Below are 15,931 nucleotides of genomic sequence, written 5' to 3'. Positions count from 1 at the left end.
GTGCTGCTATGGTGACCAATGAGCTAAGATAAGGCGGGGATTTGCCTAGCAGTGATTTATAGATGGCCTGGAGCCAGTGGGTTTGACGACGAACATGTAGTGAGGACCAGCCAACAAGAGCGTACAGGTCACAGTGGTGGGTAGTGTATGGGGCTTTGGAGACAAAACGGATGGCACTGTGATAGACTACATCCAATTTGCTGAGTAGAGTGTTGGAGGCTATTTTGTAAATGACATCGCCGAAGTCAAGGATCGGTAGGATAGTCAGTTTTACGAGGGCATGTTTGGCAGCATGAGTGAAGGAGGCTTTGTTGCGAAATAGGAAGCCGATTCTAGATTTAACTTTGGATTGGAGATTCTTTATGTGAGTCTGGAAGTTGAGTTTACAGTCTAACCAGACACCTAGATATTTGTAGTTGTCCACATACTCTAGGTCAGACCCGTCGAGAGTGGTGATTCTAGTCGGGTGGGCGGGTGCTAGCAGCGTTCGATTGAAAAGCATGCATTTAGTTTTACTAGTGTTTAAGAGCAGTTGAAGGCTACTGAAGGATTGTTGTATGGCATTGAAGCTCGTTTGGAGGTTTGTTAACACAGTGTCCAATGAAGGGCCAGATGTATACAAAATGGTGTCGTCTGCGTAGAGGTGGATCTGAGAGTCACCAGCAGCAAGAGCGACATCATTGATATACACGGAGAAAAGTGTCGGCCCAAGAATTGAACCCTGTGGCACCCCCATAGAGACTGCCATAGGTCCAGACAACAGGCCCTCCGATTTGACACACTGAACTCTATCTGAGAAGTAGTTGGTGAACCAGGCGAGGCAGTCATTTGAGAAACCAAGGCTATTTAGTCTGCCAATAAGAATGCGGTGGTTGACAGAGTCGAAAGCCTTGGCCAGGTCGATGAAGACGGCTGCACAGTACTGTCTATTATCAATCGCGGTTATAATATCGTTTAGGACCTTGAGCGTGGCTGAAGTGCACCCGTGACCAGCTCGGAAACCGGATTGCATAGCGGAGAAGGTACGGTGGTATTCGAAATGGTCGATGATCTGTTTGTTAACTTGGCTTTCGAATACTTTCGAAAGGCAGGGCAGGATGGATATAGGTCTGTAGCAGTTTGGATCTAGAGTGTCACCCCCTTTGAAGAGGGGGATGACCGCGGCAGCTTTCCAATCTCTGGGGATCTCAGACGTTATGAAAGAGAGGTTGAACAGACTAGTAATAGGGGTTGCGACAATTTCGGCGGCTAGTTTTAGAAAGAAAGGGTCCAGATTGTCTAGCCCAGCTGATTTGTAGGGGTCCAGATTTTGCAGCGCTTTCAAAACATCAGCTGTCTGAATTTGTGTGAAGGAGAAGCGGGGGGGGCATGGGCAAGTTGCAGCAGAGGGTGCAGAGTTGGTGGCCGGGTTAGTGGTAGCCAGATGGAAAGCATGGCCAGCTGTAGCAAAATGCTTGTTGAAATTCTTGATTATTGTAGATTTATCGGTGGTGATAGTGTTTCCTAGCCTCAGTGCAGTGGGCAGCTGGGAGGAAGTGCTCTTATTCTCCATGGACTTTACAGTGTCCCAAAACTTTTTGGAGTTAGTGCTACAGGATGCAAATTTCTGTTTGAAAAAGTTAGCCTTTGCTTTCCTGACTGCTTGTGTATATTGGTTCCTAACTTCCCTGAAAAGTTGCATATCGCGGGGGCTATTTGATGCTAATGCTGTACGCCACAGGATGTTTTTGTGCTGGTCAAGGGCAGTCAAGTCTGAGGAGAACCAGGGGCTATATCGGTTCTTAGTTCTGTATTTTTTGAATGGGGCATGTTTATTTAAGATTGAGAGGAAATTACTTTTAAGGAACAACCAGGCATCCTCTACTGACGGAATGAGATCTATATCCATCCAGGATACCTGGGCCAGGTCAATTAGGAAGGCCTCCTCGCTAAAGTGTTTTAGGGAGCGTTTGACAGTGATGAGGGGTGGTCGTTTGACCGCGGACCCGTTACGGACGCAGGCAATAAGGCAGTGATCGCTGAGATCCTGGTTGAAGACAGCTGAGGTGTATTTAGAGGGTATGTTAGTCAGGATGATATCTATGAGGGTACCCATGTTTACGGATTTAGGGTTGTACCTGGTAGGTTCGTTGATAATTTGCGTGAGGTTGAGGGCATCTAGCTTGGATTGTAGGATGGCTGGGGTATTAAGCATATCCCAATTTAGGTCACCAAGCAGTACAAACTCTGAGGATAAATGGGGGGCAATCAATTCACATATGGTGTCCAGGGCACAGCTGGGGGCTGAGGGGGGTCTGTAGCAAGCGGCAACAGTGAGAGACTTATTTCTGGAAAGGTGGATTTTTAGAAGTAGAAGCTCAAACTGTTTGGGCACAGACCTGGATAGTATGATGGAGCTCTGCAGGCTATCTCTACAGTAGATTGCAACTCCACCCCCTTTGGCAGTTCTATCTAGACGGAAAATGTTATAGTTGGGGATGGAAATTTCAGAATTTCTGGTGGCCTTCCTGAGCCAGGATTCAGACACTGCTAGAACATCAGGGTTGGCAGAGTGTGCTAACGCAGTGAATAACTCAAACTTAGGAAGTAGACTTCTGATATTTATGTGCAAGAAACCAAGACTTTTGCGATTACAGAAGTCATCAAATGATAGCGCCTGGGGAGTAGGAGTGATACTGAGGGCTGCAGGGCCTGGGTTAGCCTCTACATCACCAGAGGAACAGAGGAGGACTAGAATAAGGATACGGCTAAAGGCTTTAAGAACTGGTCTTCTAGTGCGTTGGGTACATAGAATAAAGGGGGCAGATTTCCGGGTGTTATAGAAAAGATTCAGGGCATTATGTACAGACAAGGATATGGAAGGATATGAGTAAAGTGGAGGTAAACCTAAGCGTTGGGTAACAATGAAAGAGATAGTATCTCTAGAGGCATCAATTGAGTCGGTCTCTGAGTGTATGGGGGGAGGGACAAAGGAGCTATCTAAGGAAGGTTTAGCTAGGCTGGGGGGTCTACAGTGATATAGTACAATTAGAAATAACCGAAACAACAATAAACTAACTATGTTTGGGCTGAGGCTAAACATAAACAGGATGTAGTACCGTAAAAAGGAACAGTCCAGCAGATATCAGCTGTATAGCTGAGTTATCATAAGGTCCGGTGGTGAAGCACTTGTGAGTAAGAGGCCACGGATAGCGTGTGCTAGCGGGCCAGGGCTAGCCGATGGATGGAATCTTCGTGGTTAACGTCGTAACCACATCAGACGATTTCGTCGGCAGACCAGTCGTGTAGGATCGGCGGGGCTTCGTGTCAACACTAGGTGGTCCCGTCCGGTTGACAGAGAGGTAGATAGCCGGGAGATGGGCCTAGCTCAGGATGATTAGCCAGGCCACAGCGTCCGTTTTGTTGTAGCCAGCTGGTAGCGATGAATCCGGAGTTAAAGGTCCAGTGATTCAGTGATTCCGGCGGAAAAACTGATATGATCTGGGTCGATAACACGCTGTGCAGACTGGCCGAATATCCGGTGATCAATGTCCAATGATTAAAATTAATCCCGCGGAAAAAATCCAATGTTTTGGGTGAAACACCGCTAGCTGTGGCTAATAGCAAGTAGCTAGTTAGCTGGCTAGCTAGTTTCTACTGGAGATTCTAGATTCTAGATAAAGGTAAGTCAAAAATAGAATCCGTTCCACATTGAGTGAGGCAGGTTGCAGGAAAGTATATTTTGTAGAAGGATGAAAAGTCTGATAGGGAAATATGTACGAAAAATACAAAAAAACAGGGTATTTACAGGCTATTTACAGACACACGACAGAAACAGGACTGCACTACTTCGCCATCTTGGAATGCCATAAATTTGGCATGGCCCCTAAGACCCTCGCGAAATTCTACAGATGCACCATTGAGAGCATTCTCTCGGGCTGCATCACCGCCTGGTACGGCAACTGAACCACCCTCAAATGAATGGCTCTCACGGTCAGCCCAACGCATTACCGGCGGTACGCTGCCTGCCATCCAGGACATTTACAGCACATTTGCAACACACTCACATATATACAAACTTGCAAACATGATGATGGCCCATGTTGACTTCAATGCTTCCCACAGTTGTGTCAAGTCGGCTGGATGTCCTTTGGGTGGTGGACCATTCTTAATACACACAGGAAATTGTTGAGCGTTGCATCGTTGCAGTTGCCTGGCACCTACTACCATGCCCCGTTCAAAGGCACTTAAATCTTTTGTCTTGCCCATTTACCGTCTGAATGGCACACATACACAATCCCTGTCTCAATTGCCTCAAGGTTTAAAAATCCTTCTTTAACCTGTCTCCTCCCCTTCATCTACACTGATTTAGGTGAATTTAACAGGTGACATCAATAATGGATCATAGCTTTCACCTGTATTCACCTGGTCAGTCTATGTCATGGAAAGAGCAGGTGTTCCTAACGTTTTGTAGACATTAAACACTGGACAGTTTCTTTTATACTGTTTTTCACACTGTGTATTCATATACTGTATTCTTCACATAGCTCATTCTAATATATCTACTGCTGTACAAATCATTTTTAGTATATATTTTTGGTGTAAGTACACAGATTGCGTTTGGGTTACTGATACAATGTTATTTGGGTTGTTAACTGGATTCGTTCTGACATTCGTGATTTCTTGGTTCTAGTCTTTTATTATTATTTGTGTACTTGTTTGACATTTTTGCACAAGCATTTCGCTGCACCTGCTATAACATCTGCTAAACTGTGTACGCGACCAATAAACTTTAGATTTTGACACACACACCCTACACTTGTACATTAACCCTGTTATCTCTCAGAAACACACAGGAGGTAGGTAAACACCAGTAAGACCCCATTAACTCCTTTAGCAGACATCATTTAACCCTCTCACCTCTTACAATTAACACATCACACACAAAACACTCTTTAACCCCTACACTTCTATCACACTTGACACGCTAAACTGGTCCCAGCTCTAGCCCCTAGGACCAGCACCTTGTAACAGCCTTTATCTCTTAGCTACTGTATATAAGCACTAGGGTTGTACAATTCCGGTAACTTTCCCAAAATTCCCTGGTTTTTCAGAAATCCCGGTTGCAAGATTCCAGGAATCAAGAGGGAATTGAACCAGGATTTTGTGATATTTGGAAAAGTTACCAGATGCCATGGTTTAGTTTGGTCAAGATCTAGCTATTTGTAGTAGTATTCCGGGTAACTTAAACAGTTTTCAAGCCGTCTTTGTTTTCTGACAATTACTGTATGTTTAAGGCAACTGATTCTGTGTCTTTCAGATAACTAAACAGATGTACAAGTGTGAGATGTCAAGTGTGAGTGAAACCCAACATAAAATAAAAAAAGTGGCTCAACAAAATCAAGGTGCGCATGCACACACACACACACACACACACACACACACACACACACACACACACACACACACACACACACACACACATACACACACACACCCCCCGGTCCCCTGTCCCTCTTACCCCGTACACCAGCTCCCCAACCATGCCATTCCAAATCTTGGTCTCCGGGTCCCGGGCGCCGTACTTTCCATCGGGCACGATAGCGATCTTATACTTGATGCCGATGTGTTTGGCTATCTCTGAGGCCAGGTCCACGCAGTAGCCTTCATACTGGTCGTTGCCCTCATACAACTCCCAGTTCTTCTTCAACATGACATAGGGACCCTCCTACAAAGTGACACAGGGACCACAGGGTCAAACTGGCAAACAGGTCCGCCACTCACAGACAGTCACTTACCCAGCAAGCATAACTGGTTAAAATCAGGTCATAATGAGTGATGTTATAATGACATCAATCCAACCAGTTTAAAAAATGTGTTGAATTGACGTCATATTGATATTATAAAAAAAGAACGTGAAACTGGTTGAATTTATGTCATTATAACGTCACTCCTTATGACCTGATGATGATATCATTTCAACCAGTTTTGCCCGCTGGATTATCTTTGTTCTTTCACTCAAAAACAGACATATAGCAGACAAGTGTGCACAAACACATACATAGATATGGAAGATAAAACAGCCATTGAACACTACACTGGCTATTATTTAAAATGGTACTGTGTGTGTAATACAAGTTTCAAGTTTTTATTAGTTGTATGTACGGAATACGCATGGAACACAACGTCTAACGAAATTGTTCTCGACAAGGCAACAACAATGAGAAATAATAAAAGATAAGAATGCGAACATAAAGTAAATGGCGCAGTAGAATATAATAAACATTTTAGCATAAGTATAATACAGGAGGCACAATGTATAGTCCAATATTTACACGTGTGTTGGGGAAGGGGGGATGGGGGGCAGTGTTTAAACTGAGCAGTATAATAAGAGTCTGGTAGCAGCAGTTGTGATGTGTGTGTAGCATGAATGGATATGTTTGTGTGTGTGTATGTCTGTGTGGGTGTGCAGGAGTGAGTGCATGTGTGCTAAGGTACAGTATGAGAAAGAGAGAGTGAGAGAGAGAGAGAGAGAGAGAGAGAGAGAGAGAGAGAGAGAGAGAGAGAGAGAGAGAGAGAGAGAGAGAGACGTACAGTGAGGACAAACAGCGAACATTTTCTTGCCTCCTGTACTCAATGTTAAAAAACGTTCCATAAGAAACTGCAAAAGCTGCCTGTTCCTTTACTAATGGCAGGAAACCAATCATCTGATCTGCTGATGCCGAATTTTTTAAAATCTAGATTAAAAAATCCCTCTGCTGACAGTACGTAGTTTCTTACAAATTACATCTTTGTGGAACGTGGCCAAATGTATATTGAGAACAAGCAATATATTCTGGGGTTCTGCTCTATATCACACTGCCCCAGGGTATTTGAAGGGAAAGTATGAGGCATTTTTTAAGACATTGCCTGGACACATTTACATTAAATGGTTTTCTTTTCACAGAAGCTTTTTTCAGTGGCAAATATCAGAAAATAGTAATGGTGTCATGGTGCAAGGAAAAAAGGTTACAGTAAAATATGTAGATAAAAAACTGATGTAACAGGAAAAAAAGTAGAAAAATGCTTAAAGAACACTGAAAGAATGCTGAAAGAACACTGTAAAAAAAGAGAGAGTCTTTTGCAGACTCTTCACATCCAAGTTGATCATGGCTGACAAGCTAGTCAATAATCTCCCACACCTCTTGTCTCAGTGGGCAATGAACACAATTAGACATGGCGTTACACACACACACACACACACGCACACACACATGCACACACACGTACACACGCTCACATATTATTTTAGAGTGGTCAGGGCAAGATGTAAGTGAGGATAGAGGGGGGTTGGTTGAAGCTGGAGAATTTCACATTCTTCAAACACCAGGGAATGCTTGCAAGCCGAAGAACACCATCCCAACCGTGAAGCACGGGGGTGGCAGCATCATGCTGTGGGGGTGCTTTGCTGCAGGAGGGACAGGTGCACTTCACAAAATAGATGGCATCATGAGGCAGGAAAATTATGTGGATATATTGAAGCAACATCTCAAGACATCAGTCAGGAAGTTAAAGCTTGGTCGCAAATGGGTCTTCCAAATGGACAATGACCTACAAACCTGACTCAGTTACACCAGCTCTGTCAGGAGGAATGGGCCAAAACTCACCCAACTTATTGTGGGAAGCTTGTGGAAGGCTACCCGAAACATTTGACCCAAGTTAAACAATTTATAGGCAATGCTACCAAATACTAATTGAGTGTATGTAAGCTTCTGACCCACTGGGAATGTGATGAAATAAATAAAATATGAAATAAATCATTATCTCTACTATTATTCTGACATTTCACATTCTTAAAATAAAGTGGTGATCCTAACTGTGTCACGCCCTGGCTCTGGGGACTCTTTAATGTTGAGCCAGGGTGTGTAGTGTCTATGTTGTATTTTCTATGTTTCGTTCTAGTTCGTGTTTTCTATGTTGGCCAGGGTGGTTCCCAATCAGAGGCAGCTGATTCTCGTTGTCTCTGATTGGGAACCATACTTAGGCAGCCGGTTGGCACTAGTTTATTGTGGGATCTTGTTCTGTATAGGTTTGTGTTGGTGAACCTGTAGACTTCACGTATCGTTTTTTTGTTTTGTTATTTGTGGAAAGTACTCATTAAAAGATGTACGCATATCACGCTGCGCCTTGGTCTGCTTCCTATAATGATCGTGACAAACTGACCTAAGACAGGGAATTTTTACTAGGATTAAATGTCAGGAATTGTGAAAAACTGAGTTTAAATGTATTTGGCTAATGTGTATGTAAACTTCCGACTTCAACTGTAAATATACTGCACTACTAAATATACTGTACTATGATGCTCACCTGTCCTCTGCCAGCGAGCAAGAAGCTTCAGAGCATAGTCACTCTTACAGTGAGGGAAAAAAGTATTTGATCCCCTGCTGATTTTGTATGTTTGCCCACTGACAAAGAAATATCAGTCTATAATTTTAATGGTAGGTTTATTTGAACAGTGAGAGACACAATAACAACAACAAAATCCAGAAAAACGCATGTCAAAAATGTTATAAATTGATCTGCATTTTAATGAGGGAAATAAGTATTTGACCCCCTCTCAATCAGAAAGATTCCTGGCTCCCAGGTCTTTTATTCAGGCAACGAGCTGAGATTAGGAGCACACTCTTAAAGGGAGTGCTCCTAATCTCAGCTTGTTACCTATATAAAAGACACCTGTCCACAGAAGCAATCAATCAATCAGATTCCAAACTCTCAACCATGGCCAAGACCAAAGAGCTCTCCAAGGATGTCAGGGACAAGATTGTAGACCTACACAAGGCTGGAATGGGCTACAAGACCATCGCCAAGCAGCTTGGTGAGAAGGTGACAACAGTTGGTGCGATTATTCGCAAATGGAAGAAACACAAAATAACTGTCAATCTCCCTCGGCCTGGGGCTCCATGCAAGATCTCACCTCGTGGAGTTGCAATGATCATGAGAACGGTGAGGAATCAGCCCAGAACTACACAGGAGGTAGCTGGGACCATAGTCTCCAAGAAAACAATTGGTAACACACTACGCCGTGAGGACTGAAATCCTGCAGTGCTGCAAGGTCCCCCTGCTCAAGAAAGCACATTTACAGGCCTGTCTGAAGTTTGCCAATGGACATCTGAATGATTCAGAGAACTGGGTGAAAGTGTTGTGGTCAGATGAGAGCAAAATCGAGCTCTTTGGCATCAGCTCAACTCGCCGTGTTTGGAGGAGGAGGAATGCTGCCTATGACCCCAAGAACACCATCCCCACCGTCAAACCTGGAGGTGGAAACATTATGCTTTGTAGGTGTTTTTCTGCTAAGGGGACAGGACAACTTCACTGCATCAAAGGGACGATGGACGGTGCCATGTACCGTCAAATCTTGGGTGAGAACCTCCTTCCCCCAGCCAGGGCATTGAAAATGGGTCGTGGATGGGTATTCCAGCATGACAATGACCCTAGCCAGTCTCCAGACCTTAATCCCATAGAAAATCTGTGGAGGGAGCTGAAGGTTCGAGTTGCCAAACGTCAGCCTCGAAACCTTAATGACTTGGAGAAGATCTGCAAAGAGGAGTGGGACAAAATCCCTCCTGAGATGTGTGCAAACCTGGTGGCCAACTACAAGAAACGTCTGACCTCTGTGATTGCCAACAAGGATTTTGCCACCAAGTACTAAGTCATGTGGCAAAATCCTAAGTCAGGGGTCAAATACTTATTTCCCTCATTAAAATGCAAATCAATTTATAACATTTTTCTGGATTTTTTTGTTGTTATTCTGTCACTCACTGTTCAAATAAACCTACCATTAAAATTATAGACTGAACATGTCTTTGTCAGTGAGCAAATGTACAAAATCAGCAGGGGATCAAATACTTTTTTCCCTCACTTTATACCTCCCGAATCAACCCCGCTTTTTTAAGGGCGCGAGGCAACCAGCACTAACCTGCAGGAAGACGAGGCAGGCTCGAGGGGGAGGAAATCCACCCCCAGCCCACCTGAGGAGGTCCAGTCGGAACCACAGTAAGAACTTTCGGTAATCAACATATCACCAGAGCATCTCATGGATGCCCAAGTGTCAGTCCAGAGTAAAGGACTCTCCTTCTCCCCTTCTAATAGGATGGAACCTTTTGCATTGAAATTTGACACTTTTAAATTTGTTCGCCAATTACATTTAAAGAATGTATTATTTGCTAACAGGCAACCATTGTGTAATGGCAATGCAGTGTTTAGAAACTATAATAAATCTGGTATTTCTGATGTGAGAGAACAAACGACTTTCAAAAAGACGTCGAGTTTTGTGCCTTATGCTAATTTGAGTCCCTCACCTACAGTAGGCTGACAGAACATGATTTTGCTAAATTGTCCCACAACATCCATAAACAAGCGGCTAATCTCAGTATGTAGATTTCTTCATCTCTAAATTTGTGCCAGTATTGCCAGCCTTTTTAGGAGATACCAGGGATGTGCTTAAGATCATCAATAACTATAGATGCGACACTGAAAGAATCTTGGTTACACCTGACGTTCAGTCTCTCTACACTAATATCCCACATGACGCAGGCCTACGAGCGCTCTCTCGCTATCTCAACACTAGACTGGAGGGTATCTTACCTCCATCTAACTTTAATCGATCTCTCACTGAAAAAGCCCTCACATCAAATTACTTCCAATATGCGGGCAGTTTCTACAAGCAGATTCGGCGTACAGTGATGGGAGCTGCATTCGCTCCCAACTATGCACATTTATTTATGGGACACTGGCAGGAGAACTTAATTTATGATGTCCAGAAAAACCCATATTTCCAGAATGCCGCCCTTTGGAAAAGATACATAGACGACATCCTACTGGTATAGAACGGTACTGACGCTCTCCTCTCAGAGTTCATTTCTTATATTAATTTATCTGACCCCAATCTCAAATTCACAGCAGAGAGAAGTCGGTAGAAAATAGACTTCTTGGAACTTACAATCCACAAAATTAAAGAAAAAAAGTTGGAGTCTACCATCTTCCGCAAGCTGCAGAGTAGGAATACACTTTTACACGCAGACAGTAACCACCCGGTCAGTGGCGACCCGCCAACTGTTTTGAGCCCCACATGTTTTGCATGTTATTTTGGTATTAATACGTGTCACATATCAGTTTGCAAACAATGTAAAAAATAAATTAAAATCATTGAGTTAATACAGCCGCATACAAACATTGCCTCTTTTTTGCTTTCTTGAGTAAGGCAGCTCCAAAATGCAGATGCTTCAGCCTAGCTCAGTGCTTTCTGTGGTGGTGGGGAAGCCAGTGGAAAATACGGAGCGTAGGTTTTGGTAATGTTCTCTAGTTGCGCCGTGATTGGCTCAGTGTTCTGTCCCTCATGGGGACACTACGTCACCGCCAAGCTCGAAAATTCAAGCCCCTTGGGTGCTGCCATAGAGTTACATTAGAAGTGCCCATCCAAGAAGGCTCAAGGTCATTGGCCACAGATAAAATGACGTCAAATCACGTTATATCTAGAGTAGCTTTGATTGGACTGATCATGTCAAAATCATACTTTCAAAATCTTAGCTAGCAGTCATCATCATGAATCAAGTCGACAATCTACTGGCAAATCCTTTTTAATCCTTGTCATATGAAGATAAATAATGAAGAGAAATTATAGATAAAACGTATTGGTGCTCATTGGCCATTGGACATAAACATTACACAATAAGTTGGAAATCGCAAATTCAACAATGAGTCGTTTGGAAGGAATCAGTGGCTAACTGCAAGAATTGCAAAGCAATCACTAGCCTGCTATTCAGTGGAGTGGCTGTGTTGTCCCAAATCTGGGATTAATTGGCCATGCTCTCAATGAAGCATGATTTGTGCCGCGCTCAAAACAGCTGTTAACTCGGAACTGCGAAAACTTGACTTCAGGGAGTTCAAGACAACTGGGAACTTGTTTTGTAGTGTACATGCTCAAATGCATCTGCGGGGCTGCTTATATTGGTCAAATTAAACGAGCATTGAAACTTCGCATTGCAGAATATAAGGCTGCTATTCTAAATAAAAACACGGACTATGCTATTGCGCGCCACTGCATCAAAGCCAATCATGGCTCAACTTCCTCCCTGCGTTTTGTAGCCATAGAACGGTCCAAATTTCACCAAGAGGAGGTGATATTGTACCTAAACTAAAACAAAGAGAGGCATTTTGGAAGTACTCCTTAGACACTGTGGATCCAAAGGGGCTAAACAATGATTTTTCCCTGTCCTCGTTTATATATATAATGTTGTTACCTTGATTTTTTGGGGCTCTGTGTCTCCGGATTTACAGACACCCAAATATCACCTACAGGATCAGTCAAAAGTTTTCTTTCTTTTTAATAATTTCTACATTGTAGAATAATAGTGAAGACATCAAAACTATGAAATAACACATATGGAATAATGTAGTAACCAAAGAAGTGTTAAACAAATCAATATAGATTTTAGATTCTTCAAACTAGCCACCCTTTGCCTTGGTGACCGATTTGCACACTCTTGGCAAACTCTCAACCAGCTTCACCTGGAATGCTTTTCCAACAGTCTTGAAGGAGTTGCTGAGCACTTGTTGGCTGCTTTTCCTTCACTCTGCGGTCCAACTCATCCCAAACACTCTCAATTGGGTTGAGGTCGGGTTAATGTAATAATAATAATATAATAATATGCCATTTAGCAGACGCTTTTATAGTCATGTGTGCATACATTTTTACGTATGGGTGGTCCCGGGGATCGAACCCACTACCCTGGCGTTACAAGCGCCATGCTCTACCAATTGAGCTACAGAGGACCACAATGTGGAGGCCAGGTCATCTGATGCAGCACTCCATCACTCTCATTTTTGGTCAAATAGCCCTTACACAGCCTGGAGGTGTGTTGGGTCATTGTCCTGTTGAAAATAAAATGATAGTCCCACTAAGTGCAAACCAGATGGGATTGTGTATCGCTGCAGAATGCTGTGGTAGCCATGCTGGTTAAGTGTGCATTGAATTCTAAATAAATCACAGACAGTGTCACCAGCAAAGCACCCCCACACCATCACACCTCCTCCTCCATGCTTCACGGTGGGAACCACACATGCGGAGATCATCCGTTCACCTACTCTGCGTCTCACACGGTGGATGGAACCAAACATCTCCAATTTGGACTCACCAGACCAAAGGACAGATTTTCACTGGTCTAATGTCCATTGCTCGTGTTTCTTGGCCAAAGCAAGTCTCTTCTTCTTATTGGTGTCCTTTAGTAGTGTTTTTTTTGCAGCAATTCGACCATGAAGGCCTGATTCACACAGTCTCCTCTGAACAGTTGATGCTGAGATGTGTCTGTTACTTGAACTCTGTGAAGCATTTATTTGAGCTGCAATTTCCGAGGCTGGAAACTCTAATGAACTTATCCTCTGCAGCAGAGGTAACTCTGGGTCTTCCTTTCCTGTGCAGTCCTCATGAGAGCCAATTTCATCGTAGCGCTTGATGGTTTTTTCGACTGCACTCGAAGAAACTTTCAAAGTTCTTGAAATGTTCCAAATTGACTGACCTTCATGTCTTGAAGTAATGATGGACTGTCGTTTCTCATTGCTTATTTGAGCTGTTCTTGCCATAAAATGGACTTGATCTTTTACCAACTAGGGCTATCTTCTCTATACCACCCCTACCTTGTCACAACACAACTGATTGGCTCAAACGCGTTAAGAAGGAAAGAAATTCCACAAATTAACTTCTAACAAGGCACACCTGTTAATTGAAATGCATTCTAGGTGACTACCTCATGAAGCTGGATGAGAGAATGCCAAGAGTGTGCAAAGCTGTCATCAAGGTAAAGGGTGGCTATTTGAAGAATCTCAAATATAAAATATATTTTCATTTGTTTAACACTTTTTTGGTACTACATGATTCCATATGTGTTTTGATGTCTTCACAATTATTCTACAATGTAGAAAATTGTAAAAGAAAATGAAAGAAAAACCCTTGAATGAGTAGGTGTGTCCAAACTTTTAACTGGTACTGTACATACTCCTCATATATCAGACAGACTGTATCTGTCAATTTGAATGTCAACTCACACATGCATTTACTGTCTTTAATATATACATGTGTGTGCAGAGGCATCATGCCCTTAGGGGGCACAATGGAACGTGCCCCCTCAGATATGTCCTGTTTTTAAACATTTCTGATGTTAAATGAATTACTAAACGTAATGTTTAAGTCCACGTTTTAGCATAATTATTTATAAAAAAAGATATATCAGCTGTATTTTGCAGAGGGGTCACACTGACTGGACCAGGCAAAGAGTATCCCCCATTCTCCCTAGTAAGTGGTTCCTTCCAAGGTGCATCATGGAGCAAAGAGGAGGAGAGAGTGTATAGTGATGGGCAGGACTTGCAAGAGGTCTTTGTAAATCAATTTGATCAAGCTATGTAGCCTATTGATAGTTTCTTGATGAATAAATAAAACAAAAATAAACTATATACTGGGCTATATATTGACCTTAAACATCCAATCACTCTAGGGTTTTATACACCAAACCAAGCACTCCATGTCTCTCTTTTTCTCTAACCCCTAACCCCTAACCTTAATTCTAACCCTAATTCTAACCCTAACCCTAAACCTAACCACTAAGCTTAAAATACACTGAACAAAAATATAAACACAACATGTAAAGTGTTGGTCCCATGTTTCATGAGCTGAAATAAAAGATGGCCTACATTTTTCTTACGCACAAAAACCTTATTTCTCTCAAATGTTGTGCACAATTTATTTTACATCCCTTTTAGTGAGTATTTTTCCTTTGCCAAGATAATCCATCCACCTGACAGGTGTGGCATGTCAAGAAGCTGATTAAATAGCATGATCATTACACATGTACACCTTGTGCTAGGGACAACAAAAGGCCACTCTAAAATATGCAGTTTTGTCACACAACACAATGCCACAGATGTCTCAAGTTTTGAGGGAGTGTGCAATTGGCATGCTGACTGCAGGAATGTCCACCAGAGCTGTTGCCAGAGAATTTAATGTTCATTTCATAAGTCGCCTCCAACGTCATTTTAGAGAATTTGGCAGTATGTCCAACCGGCCTCACAACCGCAGACCATGTGTAACCACGCCAGCCCAGGACCTCCACATCCGGCTTCTTCACCTGCGGGATGGTCTGAGACCAGCCACCCGGACAGCCGATGAAACTGTGGGTTTGCACAAGAATTTCTGCACAAACTGTCAGACAACGTCTCAGGGAAGCTCATCTGCATGCTGGTCATCCTCACCAGGGTCTTGACCTGACTGCAGTTCAGCGTTGTAACCGACTTCAGTGTTCAAATGCTCACCTTTGATGGTCACTGGCACGCTGGAGAAGTGTGCTCTTGATGGATGAATCCCAGTTTCAACTGTACCGGGCAGATGGCAGACAGTGTTCATGGCGTCATGTGGGCGAGCGGTGTGCTGATGTCAACGCTGTGAACAAAGTGCCACATGGTGGCGGTGGGATTATGGTATGGTCAGGCATAAGCTACGGACAACGAGCACAATTACATTTTATCGATGGCAATTTGAATGCAAAGAGATACCGTGACGAGATTCTGAGGCCCATTGTCGTGCCATTCATCCGCCGACTCATGTTCGGGCATGATAATGCTCGGCCCCATGTCGCTAGTATCTGTACACAATTCCTGGAAGGTGAAAATGTCCCAGTTATTCCATGGCCTGCATACTCACCAGACGTCACCCATTGAATATGTTTGGGATGCTCTGGATCAACGTGTACGACCGCATGTTCCAGTTCCCGCCAATGTCCAGCAATGTCGCACAGCCATTGAAGAGGAGCGGGACAACATTCCACAGGCCACGATCAAATGCCTGATAATCTCTATGCGAAGGAGATGTGTTGTGCTGCATGAGGCAAATGGTGGTCACACCAGATACTGACTGGTTTTCTGAGCC

General features: G+C 43.3%; 1 protein-coding gene across 1 annotated transcript in view; it reads right to left on the bottom strand.

Moving 5' to 3' along the window:
* LOC311135926 (glutamate receptor 4) overlaps positions 1-15,931 on the bottom strand; it is a gene marked incomplete at both ends in the record, with an annotated part of 219,263 nt that overhangs the window by 65,281 nt on the left and 138,051 nt on the right. The window contains one exon of the mRNA XM_084169955.1: positions 5,501-5,707. Within this exon, the coding sequence (XP_084026081.1) occupies positions 5,501-5,707 (207 nt within the window). The remainder of the gene's footprint in view (positions 1-5,500; positions 5,708-15,931) is intronic.

Source organism: Coregonus lavaretus, assembly GCF_964263955.1.
Source record: "Coregonus lavaretus genome assembly, chromosome: 10".
Lineage (NCBI taxonomy): Eukaryota > Metazoa > Chordata > Actinopteri > Salmoniformes > Salmonidae > Coregonus > Coregonus lavaretus.
This window is presented reverse-complemented; position numbering and strand designations above follow the sequence as displayed.